At 42.9% G+C, this 22322-nt stretch overlaps 1 protein-coding gene across 3 annotated transcripts in view; it reads right to left on the bottom strand.

Annotated features, from left to right (window-relative positions):
* TMEM245 (transmembrane protein 245) overlaps positions 1-22322 on the bottom strand; it is a 254346-nt gene that overhangs the window by 152307 nt on the left and 79717 nt on the right. For 2 of the 3 annotated variants that reach the window (XM_073630782.1, XM_073630784.1), the window contains exon 7: positions 6958-6981. The exons of the other annotated variant lie outside the window; for it this stretch is intronic. In XM_073630782.1, the coding sequence (XP_073486883.1) occupies positions 6958-6981 (24 nt within the window). The remainder of the gene's footprint in view (positions 1-6957; positions 6982-22322) is intronic. 3 annotated transcript variants of the gene reach the window in all.

Below are 22322 nucleotides of genomic sequence, written 5' to 3' on the forward strand. Positions count from 1 at the left end.
GATGGACTTTCTTATCCCTACTTTAAAGGTTTCCTCCCAGTTCTATTACCCCATATGGCTAATCTGTTCTCTTCGCTAATGTCAGGTACAATACCCCACTCCCAATTTCTTCACGCCTTCATTACAGTCATTCCAAAGACCGGGAAGGACCCCTCCTTACCTGATAATTATCGCCCCATTGCCCTTCTTAATTCTGACTATAAAATCTTCACTAAAATTTTGGGCAACAGACTTTCTTCGCTTTTCCCGTCGCTTGTACATAGGGACCAGGTCGGGTTTGTCCCCGCTAGACAGGCAGGAGACAACACTAGGAGAACAATTGATCTTATTGATCTCCTGACGAAAACTAAGAAGCCTGCCTTGATTCTTAGCCTAGGCGCTCAGAAAGCGTTTGACCGCTTGAATTGGTCATTCATGTTTGCTATTTTCCGTAGATATGGCTTCTCTGGTCCCTTTGTACAAGCGTTAAAAGCACTTTATTCCTCACCTTCGTCCCAAGTGCAGATGGCTTCCCATGTATCTCCATCATTTACTCTAACTAATGGCACTTGCCAGGGTTGTCACCTTTCTCCCCTCCTTTTTATCCCCAGCTTAGAACCCCTAGCAGAGGCTATCAGGTCCCATCCAGACATAAGTGGAGTTCAGTTGAGACAACGGAAATATAAACTATCACTCTTTTCGGACGACATCCTCTTAACTTTAACTCACATATCACTTCCCTCACTACACGCAACCTTAGCCTTATTTGGGGATATTTCCGGTTATAAAATCAACTCATCCAAAACAGAAGCGCTCCCTAATAATATTTCGGCAGATGCACTCTCGACCCTACAAGGTAATTTTAATTACCGATGGTGTCCTCAGTCACTAAAATACCTTGGAGTCTATCTGACTCCTTCGTATTCTACCCTCTTCCAAGCAAATTTCCCTCCTTTGTTCACTGAAATCAACAATCTATTGAAAACCTGGACAAAATTCCCTCTCTCCCTTCTAGGTAGGGTAAATGTCCTTAAAATGTCTATTCTCCCGAAACTTTTAGATCTCTTCAAAACCTTGCCAGTGATGATCCCGATGTCTCAGCTCAAAACCCTCCAGAGAAGTTTTCTAAATTTTATATGGGATAATAAATCCCATAGAGTAGCCAGCTCAATTCTTCTTACATCCCAAACTAGAGGGGGCCTAGGAGCGCCGGACATAATCAAATATTATTATGCTACACACCTGAGGGCTATAGCCTCTTGGACGTCTAGTTTTGCTCCTAACCGCTGGTCCGAAATTGAGATGAGCATTACAATCCCAGCTCATCCGTGTAGCTTGTTATGGCCATCTACTGATAAATCTTTCGCCCAACTACGTAAGATCTGCCTAAATCCAATGCTTTTTACTCTCTCAATTTGGAAAAAATGTTCGGGTAAATTCTCACTCACATCCTCATGCTCTCCTTTAATAAATATCACCTTTAACCCAGACATTGCTGATAGTCTATCCTTCGAAGCCATGATACCATGGACAAAAGCAGGTATATTCCAGCTACGCCATATAGTCCACCCGGTGACGCACAGACTATTTACCTTCTCAGAACTACAATCTAAGCATGGAATCCCGAAGAATCTATTTTACTAATTTCTTCAAATTAAACATTTTTTTCTCCAAAAAACTACCACAACTGACACTTTCCATACCCACACAATTTGAACTGACGTGCACCAGAGGCCCTCACGAACCCAGTCTAATTTCCACTATATATAAAATATTGCAAGATACCCCTCCTATTACAGAACACACCCACACATACATGCGTAAAAGGTCCCACATCTTAGATCGGCCTATTGCTTTACAAGAATGGAGAGAGATCTGGGAGGCTACTTCTAAAGTATCCAGATGTGTGACCCACAAAGAAACAGCCTATAAAATCTGTATGTTTTGGTATAGGACTCCAGATTTCTTGTTGAAACATAAATTGACAACTTCCGGTTTATGTTGGAGATGTGGTGTGTCCATAGGCACTCATTATCATATATTCTGGGATTGCCCCGTATTATTGCCTTTTTGGACACAGATTCACACAATATTAGAGAAGATCCTGAACCTTTCTATCCCCTTCCAACCAATACATCTTCTGCTAGGCCTCCCAATCCAAAAAATGTCCAAGCATCGCAGGAAATTGATGGCCTTCGTATTGCTGGCAGCTAAACGGGCCATCCCCCAGTGCTGGTTGACCAAAGCTCCCCCTACCCTTGCACAATTTCTAAATATCATAGGGGATATTCGTAGGATGGAACATCTTACAGCTATTATTGAAGAAACCCTTCCTACTTTTGATAAAATTTGGGAACCTTGGGATGCTTCTGAATACAATTTGGAGAAACCCAAACAGACACGATGCTCATGTAGTTAACCAATACCTTGAACAAATTTATGCTGATCCTTTTTTGAGCTAATTTTTCTCCCCACACCAGACATGTATATTTTGTCTATCAATAACTAGTTATTTTATTTCTACACATGCTTATTCATAGAATGTGATGATGTGGATTCCTTGAGATGGACTTTTTTCTTATGATTATTTCATTTGCTTTGCATGTATATTGTTACATCATTGTCTAACATGCTAAACTTTCAATAAACAATTTAAAAAAAAATAAATAAATTTGTCCGAAATTTATACTGCTACATATCTTTGGTAAAAATAACCCAAATTGGTGTATATTTTTTGGTCTGTGTGAAAGTTATATAGAGTTTACAATCTATGGTGCCAATCGGTAAAAATTGATCACACCTGAAGTACTGACGGCCTATCTCATTTCTTGAGACCCTAACAAGCCAGGAAAGTACAAATACCCCCCCAAGTAGACATTCCAAAGGTATTTTGTAAGGGGCATGGTGAGTTTTTTGAAGTTGTAATTTTTTCCCACAATTCTTTGTAAAATCAAGATTTTTTTTTTCACAAAATTGTCATATTGGCAGGTTATTTCTCACACACAGCATATGCATACCACAAATTACATCCCAAAACACATTCTACTACTCCCTCCTGAGTATGGCGATAACACATGTGAGACTTTTACACAGCGTGGCCACATACAGAGGCCCAACATGCAGGGAGCACCATCAGGCGTTCTAGGAGCATAAATTACACATATCATTTCTTGATTATCTCGTGCACTTTTGGATTCACCGCAAGATTACTTTTATAAGCGGCGGGAGAGGCCCCCCCCGCCGCGCTCCGGTGCCGTCGGCAGCGGCGGAGGCAATCGGATTTTCACCCTTGCTGGCCATGGAGACGAGTGAGGGGAAGATGGCCCCCACCCGTCTCCATAACAATGCAGGGCGGAAGCAACGTCAAAACGTCACTTCCGCCCATAGCTCTTAAAAGGGTCATGTTGTTTTTTTTTTTTAAATGACAATATTTTTTATTGCATTTAATTGTAAATATGAGATCTGAGGTCTTTTTGACCCCAGATCCCATATTTAAAAGATCCTGTCATGCTTTTTTTCTATTACAAGGGATGTTTACATTCCTTGCATTAGGAATAAAAGTGACACAATTTTTATTTTTTTTTTAAAAAACAATGTAAAAAAAAAAAATTTAAAAAAAGGTAAAATAAATAAGAAAAAATAAATATTTTTTTTTTAAACGCGTCCCGTCCCGCTGAGGTTGCGTGCAGAAGCGAACGCATATGTGAGTAGTGCCCGCATATGAACACGTTGTTCAAACCACACATGTGAGGCATCACCCTGATCGTTAGAGCGAGAGTAATAATTCTAGCCCTAGACCTCCTCTGTAACTTAAAACATGCAACCTGTAGAATTTTTTTAACGTCACCTATGGAGATTTTTTAAGGGTAAAAGTTTGTCGCCATTCCACGAGCGGGCGCAATTTTGAAGCGTGACATGTTGGGTATCAATTTACTTGGTGTAACATTATCTTTCACAGTATAAAAAAAAAAATTGGGCTAACTTTACTGTTGTCTTATTTTTTAATTCAAAAAAGTGTATTTTTTTCCCAAAAAAGTGCGCTTGTAAGACCGCTGTGCAAATACGGTGACAGAAAGTATTGCAACAACCATCATTTTATTCTCTAGGGTGTTAGAAAAAAAATGTATAATGTTTGGGGGTTCCAAGTAATTTTCTAGCAAAAAAAAACCTGTTTTTAACTTGTAAACAACACATCTCAAAAAGAGGCTCGTTCCTTAAGTGGTTAAGAAGAGTCTACGAATATTTGCTGATGCTGCTCTCGTTGGAATAAAATCCGTTTGATCCTCATGAATTAGGGTATTAATATATGTCAATAACCTATTTGCAAGGTAATTCAGGTAACATTGGTTCCTCAAAAAAAAAAAAAGGACGAGCCCAAAGGCTAAAGCTGCACTAGAAATACAATTACAGAATATAAAACACAGCTGCTAGCAACCCAAAGTGTCATACAAACTCAACAAATATAAAATACAAAATTGGTGCAGCACTAATAAAATTAGAAATATGCAAGTGAAAAAGGAAAAGACTAATGAAAAGTCCCAAATTTAGTCCATAGGTGAAAATAAAAGCCAATATCTGTGCTGCTTATAGATGAAAAGCTGTAGGTGAGGAGAAAATGACAGTCCTTTATATTAGATACATCCAGCTCCACGCCCAGGTGAGAGTAAGTAGCCTGCTTACCAGCTGTCTGTGACCACTAGAATAATGGTCTCACCAAACACAGGAAAACAGGTCTCCACAGGAACCTTAATAGTAGCTGGAATCCCTGCTTTACAGATGGAACTTGGAAATATAAAAATGATCCCACAGTGCAGTACTTTTAAGCGTCCACATTTAATAATAGAAGTAGATTGCACTTACAAGATAAAAGCAGGATAAAAGCATCAAAGCGGCATGTCATGTAGTGAAACCGGGGCGTCCCCACAAGCTTTGCTTCACTTACTGGTTTGCTTGTCTGTCAACCTCTTGGGAGGTATAGCGTGATGACGTCACCGAAGGCCCCACCCCATGCATTTCGTCACAAAAGAAAGTCATCTGGGGATTGGGCAATTCCCCAGACAGCTTGAGGGCTCACTCTCCACTCTGCCCGCTGACTTCCGGTTGCACGCAGCAATGCCGCCTCTCCCAGGTAGCCGATTAGGCATCGGGAGCATTTGTGCGAGTACAAGTACTCGCGCAAATGCTCGGTATTGGGACAATCCTAGTTTTTGAAAGCCTTTTTGAGAACAATCCACAGGTCCACTGTACACTTTTGTTGCCTTACTAGCTTTGGTCCCAAAGATTAAGCCTACAAGGGGGCAAAACGTGTCTGAGGGACCTCTCCTGCAGGTGGAGAGCAGAGCTAAAGCAATCTTACATTACCTGGTATAGTTTTGGTCACAGTGAGTCAGCGTCCTGTGTGCGATCAGTTGCCACTTTTCTGTAGCATATTGTAGCCCAAAAACCTTTCCAGGTGTGTTAGATACATGGTCCAACTCAGTGCTCTGTGGTTCCTTTCGTCAGCCTTAAGCCTGGTACACACTATAAGATTATCAGGCGAATGATCATCCTTTTTTTATGCATGTTAATCTCAGATCGAACCTGAAGAGTTTACTAAAGTCACGAAAATTCTCGTACGACAGAATAAAAATTTGGAAGTAATGTAATGTGTTCTAATGCATTTGTATTGCATTTTCAAACGACAGCTGTACTGCTTAAACAAAACTCGTACAAACTGGCATCGTACGGAAAAAAAAATTTGTGCATGTCCGATCGGATTATATCGGATGAACTGTCATTATCGGCTCTCGAAAGCTCTGTACTACCAATCCGATTATCGTATGATCACTTTGAAAGTGGTATTTTTCATGCGATTTGCTGATCGTGTACACTACATTATGGTCATTCATCACACAGTGGTGACATAGGGTTTAGCATAAAGAACCAAAGCTTGCAGAGCAGGACACGGACATCAGACACTACCGAAAATGTCAGCTGTAAAGATTCTTAAAGTGTTTCTCTCTTTCCCATCCCCCTTCCTCCTGTACCCCCTATTTCCCCCACTTGTGTTGACTTGGGGAGCATTCTTGCCTATAATGCCCCCCCCCCTCCCCCATTGATGTAAGTTACATAAAACTGAAGGCCAGGCTTGGAGACTTTACTTCGTATTGTTTATGGCTGTCATTATTGACCTCCCTTCCGCCCCAGTCTGAAAGTAGCCTTAGGTGGTTATTGAACAAAGTAAAAATTCGGGATAATGAGCAGGGGAGGAGTAAAAAGCATTTTTTTAACCCACTGACAAAGCTGGTTTAAGGTATACTTGTCATAACAAATATATAGGCTGTCACTGCTGACCTTCTTCTGAAAATTATAGTGGTTTGAGCAAGCATGCAGCAAACAAAAGACAGAAAAATCTGAATTTTTGAAAAGCATTAAGCTGACAGAGCACTGTATTTACTTTATACTTTGTTTCTAATAAATGTATTAGTCTAAAAGGGCATACATTCAATAGTTTTTTTGCATAATTTGGATTATTCATCTCACTGTTTTTTTTTTTTTTTCTTTGAATACTTTTGTCAAGAATGAAACAATAAGACCAAGGTACAGGATATAACCCTCCCCCTGGAGTCTTGTCCTGTGGATACCCACTATCCACATTATATATTAGTGTTGCTGTCCTCATTTTTTAAAGCACTTACCAGCTTCTCTCCTATCTTTTTCAATGTTCCACTCATACGGAGAGCAAGGAAGTAGGTAAAGTCAAGTTTAGTGTCGGACAAATGTAAAGTTTTCACTTTTTACTGTATAATTGTTTTCATAGTACAGAGGTAAAATGATAATTTGTATAAAAGAGACCCTATAGAACTTTCTTTCAAGGATATAAGGGTTAACACAAAGTTGTGTCACAGTAAGACACGAGTCACATCAAATTAACTGTTAAACAAAAAGAACAGCAGCTCATTTCAGAAGACAAAAAAGTTTAATAAACCACTGGTTTACCTGCTCATTTAGCCATTGCAACATCTTAATGTGGGGAGGAAAGGGAAAAGGAAAAAGGGAAAAAGGAGAACATGAGAAAAAAAAAGAGAAAAGACAGCAGTACATTAGTGAAAATGCATTTATACAGTGTGGCTAGAACAAAGGGTTCAAACAAAAAATGGGGTAAATATATAGCAGAAAATGCTATATATCCATTCATTTTTTTCACACAAGACACATGTAACTAATGTACAATAAGCTAAAAATTTTAACTACAGATTGCAGTCTGTTACCGTATATCATATTTTGTAGCTTGATAGGGGAACACTCACAAATTTAGTGCAATGTTATCTAAAACCAGAGAACCAATGTTACACATGGCTATATTTCTTCCATGCTTGACATAAAGAGAAATCAAATCCAATTATAATACCTATGAGACATGTGGTGCTCTGTTTTATCAAAGCGCTAACAACGTCGCTTTCTATTGTGTGAATATTTAGTATTTTAAAATTACTAGTAGAAAAAAAAAATGTAGTACTCACTGCAAAATCCTTTTCTTGGAGTCCCATTAAGGAATTCGGAGACTATTGGGTTATACTGAGGCCTACAGGAGGATTGACAATGTCAAAAAAAAAAAAAAAAAACATTGTGGCCAAGCCTGGGTAACTCCTACTCCTAGCATGCCTCAGTTCTGTAGCAAAGCTGTACCAAGAACATGATCGTTAACAAGGAGAGATGGGACATGTGTAGCTCAATAGATTCCATGAAAAGGATTTTATGCTGTACAAAAAAAAAACTATTTTCTTAGCTGTTGAGGGACACAGGAATTCAGAGACTGTTGTGACAAACAAAAGCAGTCGAACTGAGGGGTGGGCAACAGCAAACAAAAGGCTAATAGTCCCACGCACAAAGAATTGGGGACTGACTCACAGAGCCTCATGTAGTTGCTTGATGCCAAAAAAAAAGCCCAAGATGTGCCCACAAATCTGATCCTTAAGATCATAAGTTTGAATCGTGGTCTATCTAAGCCAACAAAAAATGGTTGAATGAGAAGTGGTTTCCCCCTTATAGGGACCATCAGGAAAGACAGTCAGCTTTCAAATGGAAGCAGTGGCTGCGATATATAGTCATACAGTATGAACCATATCTAGGATCTCCTTCTTTTGAATGGAGGCTGGACAACAGAACAAAAGAACAATGTCCTGGTTGAAATAAAAAGATGCCTACCTACCTTAGGTAGGAATGAAGTCCTGGGCCTCAACACCACCTTGTCCTAGTGTAAGACCAGAAAGTGTTCTTCACAGGATAAAGCTGCCAGCAAAGACACTCGCATTTCATAAGTAATGGCAAGAAGAGAACAACCTTGTGAGTATGGCAAAGGGTAAGTCCCTAATTAGGTTAAAGGATGGTTTTAGAAGCACGAAGAGCAACAAATTTAGAGCCCGTGGATTCACAGCTTTGTGCATAGGGGGAAATACATGAGAAACGCACTGCACAAAAGTCCTGAACAAATGGGAAGCCAGCAGTCTCTGCAACAAGATTACATGCGCAGAGAACGGACTCTTAATGCGACAAGGGCTAAATGTTGGTTCAGGGCCATTGTTAAAAATGAAGGATTTATCCCACTGAAAATATCGGTGGTGAAAGTTTGTCTCACACCAAGTAAAGTATGTCTTCCATGTGCAATGATAGACCTTGCGAATCGCAGACTTTCTAGCTTTCAGCATTGTGGGAACCACATATACAGGTATACTTTAGTCCTTATGGGTTTTCGTTTTTTTTATTTTATTTTATTTTTTATTCATACTTACCTCAGTGGACGGAGCATCAGACCGATGCTGCAGCTGTCCCCCAGCGTCTCTGCACTGAGAACCGAGCCACCGAACACCAACGATGGCTCTGTTATTACTCATCCCTGAGCGGAGAGATGCTACCTGTCATTCAGCATCTCTCCTGCTCTGATTCTCCATGCTCATTGAAGCGATGAGCTGTGGAGGGGCTGGGAGCAGCCGTCTCAGTGGCTCACTGAGACACTGAGACTGCCATCAATCAAGGCAGCTGGTGGATCCAGACTTGGGAAGTCGGGATGATGCGCTGCTTCAACTGATGGTAGGGAGGTCAGCAGAGAGCGGACTTCAGACCGCTCTCCGCTGAAAACGGGTCACAGAAGTGCAAAACTAATTGCACTCCTGTGACCCAGAGGAGAAGCCCAGCTTAAAAAGCTCAGGCTGGACTTCTCCTTTAAGAACCGAAGCTTTAACAGTTATGCTGTTAAAAGCAGCGACAATGAAGCAGCATGGTAAATCGGCCCTTGACAAAATGGAAGAGCCCTCAGAGCATCTGCCAGGAGTCTTATCTGGTCAGAGTACCACATCCACCAGACCCACTCCAGAAATATTGGGATCAAATTATCCCAAGCTCTACAATATTAACCGGAAAATGGTATTCCTCCGCCTTCCTTGTCCTTTGCAACAAAAAGGTTTTAGGACTCCTTCCAATGGACAGGCTGGCATCTGTCAGGAAAATCTTTCAAGAAACCAGAAGAAATTTATTTCTTAACTTCAGATTCTTGAGCCATCAAGCCAGAGATACCCTGATCTTCGGTACCAGACTAAGCATTCTGTCCAAAGATTGGATTACCTTGTACTACAATGACAGAATTTTGTCTGGAGGGAAGTCTGGAGTGAAAAATAGGCAAATGGTACTACCTCAAAAGAGGTTATAATTAGCCACAGTGGAAAAAAATGTAGTAATTGTGCATGTGAAGAGTGGTGATGAATAATCAAAAAAAACAGCTGGCAATCACACAACAGAACACTTTGTGTAAAAACATAAAAATTGGCGCGCGAATAACTTGTAAACAATATAACTACTGAATAATAGTGCTCAGTCCATAAAGTGTCCAAAAATCAAGAAATCCTTGGAAACGTGTCTCGTCGGGTAATGGATAACAGAAACATCAAAAGTGCACCTTCAACCGTGAATATAAAAGATGTGCCCTTATCGGGTAGCTAGACTCCACAAGTTATAGGAGCCTAGTAAAGCATAGATTCACACATAATGGATAATCCATCCATTGGAAATGAACAAAAATGGCATTGAAGCCAACCTTGCTGGTTTCTCCCTTTCTCTCTCTCTCATAGATGTAATGTAAAAGGAAGAGAAAACTCGCTACATAGTGTAAAACCGTGGTGGTTTATTGAAATTAACCACAGTCCAACAAAACATGGATTAAAAAAGTCCAGGATTAAAAGAATCTGCAGATCACAAACTAGCGTGGTGTATTGAGCATAAACTCCACCCTACTAGTTCACCCCCGATGACGTCATGTTTGACAAAACTAGTAGGGTGGAGTCCATGCTCAATACACTACCCTAGTTTGTGATCTGCAGCTTCCTTTAAACCCACGATTTTACTACATGTTTTGTTGGACTTGAAGATAATTTCAATAAACCACCACCGTTTTACACTATGTGCCGATTTTTCTCTTCCTTTAAATTACATCTATGAGATAGAGGGAAAGAGAGAAACCAGCAAGGTTGGCTTCAACACCATTTTAGTTCGTTTCTAATGGATGGATCCTCCATGATGTGTGAAACTATGCTTTACTAGGCTCCTATAACATGGAGTCTAGCTATCCGGTAAGGGCACATCTTTTATTTTCACGGTGGAATGTGCACTTTTGATGTCTCCGTTATCCGTTATCCCACGAGACATGTTTCCAAGGATTTCTTCATTTGTGGACACTTTATGTACTGATCACTATTATTCAGTTATTATATTGTTCACAAGTTATTAGTGTGGCAATCTTTTTCATTTTTATATCATTAGCCACAGGACACTAATGCAGAAGCAAGGATTCAGGTGACTCCAGGACTGAAGAGTCTGAGTTGAGGTCTCTCCTTTGGGAAAAAAATCTCTGACTTAAGTGAGGGGGTGAACTTTATCTTGAGGAAATTCTATCTGGGGTTTGGGAGACTTGGGACTTTCAGGTCTTGCAGGCAGCCTGGGTGCTTCCTAGACAAAGACATCCAGGACAGCTAAAATAAGGCGTTGTCCCTCGAAAGACATACAAAGCAAGTTTTTTGTATGTAGATTCAGCAGAACAACATTTTAGCCAAAGAGTCCTCCTTATGTTCAGCACAGGAGACTATCAAGGGAGATGAGGCAGGAGACCAACAACCTGTCCACATTGTACTTCATATATATATCTAGATCTAGATATATATCTATATCTATTTATATATCTTTATATCTACAGTGGGGCAAAAAAGTATTTAGTCAGCCACCACTTGTGCAAGTTCTCCCACTTAAAAAGATGAGAGGCGCCTGTAATTGTCATCATAGGTATACCTCAACTATGAGAGACAAAATGTGGAAACAAATCCAGACAATCACACTGTCAGATTTTTGAAATAATTTATTTGCAAATTATGGTGGAAAATAAGTATTTGGTCACCTACAAACAAGCAAGATTTCTAGCTCTCACAGACCTGTACAGAGGCTTCTCTGTCCTCCACTCATTACCTGTATTAATGGCACCTGTTTGAACTTGTTATCAGTATAAAAGACACCTGTCCACAACCTCAAACAGTCACACTCCAAACTCCACTATGGTGAAGACCAAAGAGCTGTCGAATGACACCAGAAACAAAATTGTAGACCTGCACCAGGCTGGGAAGACTGAATCTGCAATAGGCAAGCAGCTTGGTGTGAAGAAATCAACTGTGGGAGCAATAATTAGAAAATGGAAGACATACAAGGCCACTGATAATCTCCCTCGATCAGGAGCTCCACGCAAGATCTCACCCCGTGGGGTCAAAATGATCACAAGAACGGTGAGCAAAAATCCCAGAACCACACGGGGGGACCTAGTGAATGACCTGCAGAGAGCTGGGACCAACGTAACAAAAGCTACCATCAGTAACACACTACGCCGCCAGGGACTCAGATCCGGCAGTGCCAGATGTGTCCCTCTGCTTAAGCCAGTACATGTCCGGGCCTGTCTGAGGTTTGCTAGAGAGCATTTGGATGATCCAGAAGAGATTTGGGAGAATGTCATATGGTCAGATGAAACCAAAGTAGAACTGTTTGGTAGCAACACAACTCGTGTTTGGAGGAGAGAGAATGCTGAGTTGCAACCAAAGAACACCATACCTATGGTGAAGCATGGGGGTGGCAACATCATGCTTTGGGGCTGTTTCTCTGCAAAGGGAACAGGACGACTGATCCATGTACATGAAAGAATGAATGGGGTCCATGTATCATGAGATTTTGAGTGCAAACCTCCTCCCATCAGCAAGGGCATTGAAGATGAAACATGGCTGGTTCTTTCAGCATGACAATGATCCTAAACACACCGCCCGGGCAACGAAGGAGTGGCTTCGTAAGAAGCATTTCAAGGTCCTGGAGTGGCCTAGCCAGTCTCCAGATCTCAACCCCATACAAAACCTTTGGAGGGAGTTGAAAGTCCGTGTTCCCCAGCGACAGCCCCAAAACATCACTGCTCTAGAGGAGATCTGCATGGAGGTATGGGCCAACATACCAGCAACAGTGTGTGACAACCTTGTGAAGACTTACAGAAAACGTTTGACCTCTGTCATTGCCAACAAAGGATATATAACAAAGTATTGAGATGAACTTTTGATATAGACCAAATACTTATTTTCCACCATAATTTGCAAATAAATTCTTTCAAAAATCAGACAATGTGATTGTCTGGATTTGTTTCCACATTTTGACTCTCATCGTTGAGGTATACCTATGATGACAACTACAGGCCTCTCTCATCTTTTTAAGTGGGAGAACTTGCACAATTGGTGGCTGCCTAAATACTTTTTTGCACCACTGTATATATTGAAACCGCTTGTAGCCTGGTAGAGGCTACAAGCAGTTTCATGAGTTTTAAGGTGCTGCATACTCACTCAAAAGCCAAAACAGTCCCCCTCAGGTTGGAAAAATGGCCGAGGGCTGTCACTATTCCAATGTAGGTCCATCTGTAAATTATGCAGGCAAATCGGGATAACAACTACTGAATGTGTGTTTCATTTCCATTCACATTGCAGAACTGATAAATCTTAGTGTTCCTTGTTTATGAAGGGGGCTGGGGTACTTGTGTTCACAATAATTAACCTTGTCTGTATTGTGCTGGCAGATTTCATCATCATTTGTAAACTTGGGGAGCAGGGCCATCTGTCCCAACAAAAGGTAAAGATTTCCAGGGTGGCGATGCATTACTTGCATTATTTGGTCTAAATGTAAAATCATATATTAATTTCCACATTTTATTTCAATTATTTCTATTCTGCTCCTACTACTCAATTTTGAAGTTTGTAAACTTAGTTTCTGAAGATCCGCACACAATTACTTCCTGGAATTCTGTATTTACTATGTCCTGTTGATAGGCACTGTTGTGTCACAGAATTCACAGAGCCTGCCTTCTGAACTACAGAGGCTTTCGGAGGAGGAGTTTCAGGTGGTGGAGTCAGTACAGGAATCATTACTTGCAGGCAGCAAGGTATCATGGGATATATAGTTCTTAGAAATTGAAAGTAAACAGCTGAAAAGCATGCAGGAAAGCAAAGAATTTGTGGAAAGAAATAGCCAGACAGGCAGAACACACAGCATAAAAGGAGATTTTTCAAGTAAGCTGATGTTATAAAATACAAATGTAGATTTCCTTCAAGTATGATGTGTGAAGGGGAATACACACATACTGTATAGGAGAGATTTTATCATTTTGACTGCAAAAGTGAAACTACAGTTTAAAGTGAAGTAAACTTACTCAAACAACTTTTATTTTATCCCTCCCCCCTCATTTTTTTTACTGATTTATTTCTTTTTGTGCTGCTGCAGCAGCACTTCTGGTTTTGTGGCCTAGGCTGACCCCTGCTACCTCCCTGAATAGCTGTGTCACAGCTATCGCAGGAGGCAGTGTATTTACCAAGTTGCAACAGTGCAGTACATGTGTGCATGTGCAACAGGTTTGCATTGTGTGCACAGGAAAATAGCATCAATCTGGAGACATCCCACTGCACCTGCACAAATGCTTTGCCATTCTCTACCAGGTACTAAATACCTAGAAGTCATCTCTGCACATATGGCACTCGCCTGGGTTTTTAAGATGGAGGTTTAGTTATGCTTTAGGAGACTTAGAGGCAGAAACTTGGTGGCTGAATGCTCAGAAACAGGAAGATCAGATAAGGATTCTACAGAGGCAAGCATGGGAGCCTCTGCAGAGTCAGCGATCAAATATGCAATTGAGCACATAAAATAATGCATGACTGCAGTGAAATCCTCCCTGTATAGAGCAGTGGGCCCAATCATGGCCCACAGAGATATGGAAAACTCAGAGGAAAGCATAGACTCCGGTGGAGAGCAAACGTCCAAGCTGCCAGTGTCAGGCACCTGATGGAGCAGACTGCAGGCAGCACCAGAACAGTTAGTGAAGTGTGAGCTAGATGCACCCAGTACAGCAGGACTGACCCCATGTCCTGACTTAGCTCTGTGCAGTGTGTGACATCAGATCCCTGCTCCCTGCCTACTGGAAGCTGACAAATACCATCTGCTCGGTGCACTTTAGAGGGCTTTGGAAAAAAGTAGGCTGCAGATAAAGTGGTACAGCTTATATGGGAGGATATGCTTCATCATTGTTCATTACCTGAGGCTGGTCATTTTAGTTGGCTTATGTAAAAAGATTTATCACTTTACTTAGTATTTAGGTTAATAAAGCCAATATGGTGGAATATTCAATGTAACTACAGTTTTCAGTAAAAGGACTGTTTTGTAAACATGACCTTATAATGCCCCGTACACACAATCGGAAATTCCGCCAACAAAAGTCCGATGTGAGCTTTTGGTCGGAAATTCCGACCGTGTGTATGCTCCATCAGACTTTCAGAAGATTAAAAGCAGGTTCTCCATTTGTCCAACAGAAAAAGTTCCTAACGGAAATTCCGATCGGCTGTAGCAATTCCTAAGCGCAAAATTCCTACGCATGCTCAGAAACAATTCGACGCATGCTCAGAAGCATTGAACTTCATTTTCTTGGCTCGTCGTAGAGTTGTACGTCACCACGTTCTTGACGGTTGAAAGTTCAGAGAACTTGTGTGACCGTGTGTATGCAAGGCAAGCTTGAGCGGAATTCCGTTGGAAAAACCATCCAAGGTTTTTCTGACGGAAATTCCGATCGTGTTTCCGAGGCATAAGTGTTATCTTTCAAAATGTTTACCATTACCTATTTGCTAAAAAAAATTCCTAAGTTTCATTTGAGGAGTTGCCTTTTTCAGAATAAAACACAGTCAGGATTCCTGGTTCTATGACCATACATAGTTACATAGCAGGTGAGGTCAAAAAAAAGACACAAGTCCATCAAGTCCAACCTATGTGTGTGATTATAATAGGATTTTTTAAAACAGCTTACCTGTAAAATCCTTTTCTTTCGAAGGACATCACGGGACACAGAGCCACAGTAATTACTGATGGGTTATATAGGTATCACTGGTGATTGGACACTGGCACACCCTATCAGGAAGTTCAACCCCCTATATAATCCCTCCCCCTTGCAGGGATACCTCAGTTTTGTAGCCAAGCAATATAGTGTATTAGAAGAGGGGCGGGACCTCTGTGTCCCGTGATGTCCTTCGAAAGAAAAGGATTTTACAGGTAAGCTGTTTTAAAAAAATCCTATTTTCTTTCTCGAACATCAAGGGATACAGAGCCACAGTAATTACTGATGGGATGTCCCAGAGCAATGCTACCTGAGGGGGGGGAACCACGACCAAGTAGGGTGCAATCAGACCTGAGGACCCTGTACCGCTGCCTGCAGCACACTACGCCCAAAGGCGATATCCTCATGCCTTCTCACATCCACCTGATAGAATCTGGTGAATCTGGTGAATGTATGAACTGAAGACCAGGTTGCGGCCTTGCAGATTTGAGCCATAGAGGCCCGGTGATGCACTGCCCAAGAAGCACCAATAGCCCTTGTGGAATGTGCCCTGATCTGAAACGGAGGAATCTTCTGCCTGTCCTCTATTGGGACCCTCTGGCAGCACAAACAAAACATCCGTCTTGCGGATCTGAGTAGTTGCCCCTAGATAGGCCTTAACTGCTCTTACTACATCCAACGAATGTAGAGATCTCTCTTCCGGAGAACAGGGATCTGGAAAAAAGGAAGGTAGAACAATGTCTTGGTTTAAATGAAAATCAGAAACCACCTTCGGTAAAAAACTAGGATGAGGGCGTAGTACCACTCTATCTTTGTGTATAATCAAATAAGGCTCCTTACAGGAAAGAGCTGCTAATTCTGATACTCTTCTAGCAGAAGAGATGGCCACCAGAAAAATTAATTTCCTTGTCAACAAGACCAAAGGAATCTGACTTATTGGTTCAAAAGGCTGTTTCTGTAACACACCCCCTGCATAAAGTTTCGGACCAAAGAATGCGAAGCAAGTGGCCGCTGAAATAATACTGATAAAGCAGAAACCTGAGGGGGAGGAGGCATGACGTAACGTGCCGGGAGCTGGGGGAGGGTCTCGGTGTCAGAGGGATGAGAGCGGTGTGTGCGACGGCGTGTGCTGCACGTCCGTATCCCAACAGCCGGGAGTGAGAGACCGTGGCTGCCTAAACGCTTCTCCCTCCTCCCTCCCCCCTCCGCAGATAGGGCATGCCGCCCTGCTGACTCGAGCGGGTGAGAGAGCCGCCCAACGAACACCGGGGACCGGAGCCGCACCTGGATCTCTGACTCTGCAGTTGGAAGGAGGAGCTCCCGCATTGGCCTCTGGCACTTTCGGTCGCCCCCCCCTGTGAGGCAGTCGCCATAGAACTCTCCGGACTCCGCTCCCTCCTCTGCACCTCCTGCGCTGAGACAGGTGGTGGGACTACAGCAGTGCGAACAGGGCTGCCTGACTAAATCGGCTGGAGAAGAGAGTTGAGCCGAGTGTGGACTGACCCCCCCGCCTCCCCTCCCCTCCATCGACACGTGGACACAGTTCCTGAAGGAGTCCCCCTGGATCACGCCTGGAGTCAGGTAGGATCAGCCTGGCTGATATTAGTGCCTCTCGAACTGGTACTTGCTAGGGCAACTGCTATGGTAATCACAGTGGCGGAAGGAAAGGCATGTTTACTCTGCAAAATAAATTTAAGCTGGACACAGAAAGAGGAGCCAGCCTACATTACTGCTGTGTCTAGAGTGGACATTTAAACAGGGGGAATCGCTACCTATCTGAAACAGCAAAAGGTGCTCGGTCTATCCGAGCGACGTTAATATATAAGCACCCCCTTAAGGACCTAACTTGAGCGTACGCCCCTCTAAGGCAGTCTCAAGCTGGGTCCAAGTTGAGACCGTGGCTGGCTGACATTTTGGCTCCCCCCCCCTAGGACAGAACTGTGACAAAAGTTGGGCTGTACCAGTTAAAGTTAACTCATACAAATACATAAGGTACATAAGGTGCTACAGCGGGCCCTCCCTTAAGTGAGGGGCGCAGGTGGGGTATCCTCCTGGTGTCAGAGTCTCCGCACGGGCAGAAGCGGAGCCTAGATTTAGCCAGTGAACTGGTGGTGGGACTAACCAGGGCCTTTAAGACTAAGTCTGCTGAAGGGGTGCGGGGCTGAACATGAAAGGGCGCCCCCAAAGAACGGTGGATTCCAATAAATCTAGAGACAGCCTGAACTCAAGCACTATTCAAAAATTCCTTAAAAGCCCTAGTTCGGACAATAAACAACAAGAGCCAATGGATACTAAGGACAGAAAAAAGGCAGTCCCCAAAAGTAAAGGAGTCCAGGGGGGGGCCGCTACCTCCGAGACACACACGGAAGGACCCTTAATGTTTAATATGGAGACAGACCCGTCTAGAGAGGTGCTCCCTACAAAAACGGAAATACAAGATATGTTTGTGAACTTAGAAAAAGTAATTAAAGCTGAAATCTTGAATGTGAGAACTGATATGGGACATCTTCTAGCAAGAGTGGAGGGGGTGGAGAAGGAGGTGGAACAACAAGGAGGAGAAATAGCCACTTTAAAAAAACAAGTAAAAACACTACAGAGGGGACACAGAGAGCTGTTATTTAAAATGGAAGAACAAGAAAACCAAAACAGACGTCAAAATTTAAGGATCAGACTACTGCCAGAACACAGAGATGAGGACTTGTTCCTAATCTGCAAAGAGCTTTTTAACCCCCTCATGGGGAAAAACCCAGATAGTGATCTGAAAATTGACCGTGTTCACAGAATTAGGAAACCCCATAATTTAAGAGGCGACACACCCAGAGACATTATCGTGAAATTTCATCAGTTCGAGGACAAAGCCAACATCTGGGCTAGACTAAGAGGGGCACGGCCGATTAAATTTAATAACCAAGAGATACAGATCTATTCTGATTTATCGGCCGGTACATTGGCAAGAAGGAGACAGCTGAGGCCCCTATTGGACTTATTAAGAGATGCAAACCTAAAGTACAGATGGGGGTTTCCGCTGTCCTTGACAGTAACTAAGGAAGGCAGGTCCTGCACCCTGAGACAAATGGAGGACTTACAGGACTTTTGTGGGCAACTTGAAATTGGGGTTCCTGCCATCCCTGAAAATGTCTTCCCGTAGAGCTCTTCGAGGGGGGGGGGGGGGGCGGGTGCGTGGGATATGGCTGGGGAGGTGGGAGGGAGGAGGATGGATAACGAGGATGGGACCAGGTATTTGTTATAACTGGCGAAAGTAGTCACCGACGCCACCTCTGTACCGAGATCCACCCCAGGGCACATGGGTCGCAGAGCGGGCGTATATAGATGTCTACCCTGCGATCCACTTGCCTAGTAATGGCGGGAGGTGGGCGGGGGGGAGAGGGGAGGGGGGTGGGTGCTGGGGGGGGGGTAGGGGACGCTGGGAAACGAGAGGGGGGGGAGGGGGGAGGGCAAGGGGGGGGGCCACCCAGGGCAGACTTACTTTTCATAGAAGATCACTCCTTTTTCACAACGTTCTTAATATGGCACAAGGCCTAGGTCAAATGGATTTCTTATGCTTAACATATAACGTTAAGGGCCTAAACTCCCCTAACAAGAGACATAAACTACTAAAAGAACTACACCACCTCAGAGCTGAGGTAGTATTTTTACAGGAAACCCATCTTTCATATAACGCCAATATAAAACTCTACTCAAAATATCTCCCATCCTGGTTCTACAGTGATTCTCCAACAAAGCGAGCTAAGGGGGTGGCAATTGGTTTCGGGAAAAATGTCAATTTCTGCCTGATAGATAGGAAGAGCGACTCGGAGGGGCGTTCTTTGTTTTTAAAAATTAGGCTAGGAGCGAGAATTCTCACCCTCGCTAACATCTACTGCCCAAATAGAGACCCACCAAAATTTTTGATGAGGGTCCTAAATGAGCTACTGGATTTTAGAGAGGGAGAGGTGATTGTAGCAGGGGACTTTAATTTTTGTTTTGACCCATCTTTAGACAGCTCATCAAATACGCGGGGGATGAGCAAAAGCACTTTGCGAAGAGTAGGGGCCAAACTACATGACAGCCAGTTGTTAGATATGTGGAGGATTCAGCATGCGGGGGTGAGGGATTATTCCTTTTTTTCCCCCGTGTATAATACACATTCTAGACTAGACTATCTCCTGGTAGATCACAGATTGGTAGTCGAGACTAAGATTGGGATTCGAACATTATCAGACCATGCTCCCGTTATGATGAAATTAAAACTAAAAGAGATGCACAAACCCCCGTTTACGTGGCGCTTAAACGAGAACTTAATCAAAGACCCCAAAACCGTAGAAAGAATTCAGCGGGAGATAGACGATTTTTTCCTAACCAACGATACGGGCGAAATAGGGGGGATGATGGTCTGGGAAACCTTTAAAGCATACATAAGAGGGATACTGATCTCGATAGGTGCAGGGTTGAAAAAAGAAAGAACAAAAAGAAAAAAAGCACTCATTGCAGACATTTTTAGGTTAGAGCAGCTACATAAAGCTTACAGAGGCCCGGATAAGACTCTATTGATGCACCTAACCACCAAAAGAGATGAATTGAGGGACTTAATGGATCAGGAGACGCAACACATAATGAACAGATTCACTAGAGAAAGGTTCAAGTGGGGTAACAAAGCAGGAAAACACCTGGCCAAAACTTTGAGGAAAAAACGGGACATAAACTTTATAGATAAGATACAAAACAAAAATGGATTATTTAAATACGCTTCGGGGGAAATTGGAGAAGAATTTAGGCATTACTTCAAAGCCCTATACTCAGTGAGCAAATCAGGGGGTAACAAAGGGACCAACAATAGCGCAGAGGCCTTTTTTACAGAAGCAGGGTTGCATAAGCTGTCCGAATCAGACTCAAAAGAACTTGATAGACCCATAACAGAGGAGGAAATTAGTCTTGCCCTGGGTTCCTCTCCCCCGGGGAGAAGCCCAGGACCGGACGGCTTTACAGCGGCCTTCTTTAAAACATTTGGAAAAACACTGATCCCGAGGATGTGTAGGCTGTGGAATGAATTAGGATCCCAGGGAGAGATGAGCAAGGGAGCTCTGCTGGCAGCGGTGACCCTGATCCCCAAGGAGGGCAAGGACCGCACCCTTTGCTCCAGTTACAGACCTATAGCGCTTATAAACGCTGATACTAAACTGTACGCAAAGGTGCTTGCATCCAGACTTAGGGGAAAGATGGCGTACCTGGCCCATCCGGATCAGGCAGGCTTTGTCCCCGGGAGAGAAAGCAAAGATAATGGGGTGCGGTCCTTGCTCCTGATGGAGGCCTTCAAGAGCAATGGAACCCCAGGTCTATTCCTGTCAATTGACGCCGAAAAGGCCTTTGACGGGGTAGACTGGGGTTTCATGTTCAAAACGTTGGAAGCCATGAGGGTGGGAGAAAAAATGCTAAAATGGATGAAAGTTCTGTATCACCACCCCTCCGCCTTTGTCAGGGTCAACAATTCCCCCTCAGCTCAGTTTGAGATGAAAAACGGCACTAGACAGGGCTGTCCGTTGTCCCCCCTCCTGTTCGTGTTGACACTGGAGCCGTTGCTAGCTGCTCTCCGTAAAAATCCTGATATTAAGGGGTGTATGGTAGGGAAAGAGGAACATAAATTGGCTGCATATGCCGACGACGTCCTCCTATACATCACAAACCCGAGGATCTCGATCCCTAACATATTAGCGATCATCAAGAAATACAGTGAGTTATCAAACTACAAGATCAATTTGGGAAAATCAGAGGCTCTGAGTGTCGGCATGGACAGGAGGGATGAGGTCTGGATCAGGGACACTTTTAACTTCCCAGTAAGGGACAATATTCAATACCTAGGGGTTAAGTTGACAAACTCTATGCAGAGGACGTATGCCCTGAATTTTCTGCCCCTGCTGGATGAAGTCCGATTAGAGACGAAGAGGATGAGTCACTGCCCGACCTCATGGATAGGGCGAATCAACGCAGTAAAAATGGCGCTGGCCCCAAAGGTATTTTATAAGATGCAAATGTTGCCTATCCCATTGCCTCAAATTTATTTTAAAAAGTTAACACAAATACTAAAGGGTTTCATTTGGAAAAATAAGAGACCAAGGGTAGCACACAAAGAATTATGTAGAGGGAAAGCCTATGGGGGACTGGCCCTCCCGGACTTTAAAAAATATCATTACGCAATAGCAATAGCACGAGCAGTTGACTGGGTTAAGGGAGAGACCACCAAAAGATGGGTCAACCTGGAAATAGGTTTAAGTGGAGCACGTTTGAACACAATACTTTGGAATCCCCCAGGTTGTAGAACACTAGGTCCAAATACACACACTATTACACAGCACACTTTTAAAATTTGGGATTGGATGCACACTTCAAACGGGTGGGAATACAATTCACCATTGATTTTTTTAAAAAATAATGAGCTGTTTCCTCCAGGGATGGAGGAAGTGGGGGGCAACTGGATTATAAACAACAAGACACAAGTTAAACACATTATGAAGAAAGGGAAAATAGGCACGTATGAGCACATAAACACATATAGAGAGCTAATGAGGCTTGACCGATGGCGGTATACACAACTATCGCACTTTGTTAAAAGCCTCCCGGCTCCGATACGGGAGGAGAACAATCTTTTGCCAATAGAGAAGTTATTTAATAATAATAAGCTGAAAGGTTACATTTCGGCCATATATAAAATATTACTGAGTGCGGAGGAGTTGGAAATGCCACCATTTGTTAAGAAATGGGAGATAGACCTTGGGGTATCATTAGATGAAAACGCAAAGGGCAACATACTAAAAGCCACACACAGTACGGCTTCTGACATAAAAACAATAGAGTCAAATTATAAATGCCTATCCAGATGGTATGCCACGCCCGTACAGATTAATAAATATCAACCAGATAGGTCCCCTAATTGCTGGAG

This window comes from Aquarana catesbeiana, linkage group LG05 (genome assembly GCF_042186555.1).
Source record: "Aquarana catesbeiana isolate 2022-GZ linkage group LG05, ASM4218655v1, whole genome shotgun sequence".
Taxonomy (NCBI): domain Eukaryota; kingdom Metazoa; phylum Chordata; class Amphibia; order Anura; family Ranidae; genus Aquarana; species Aquarana catesbeiana.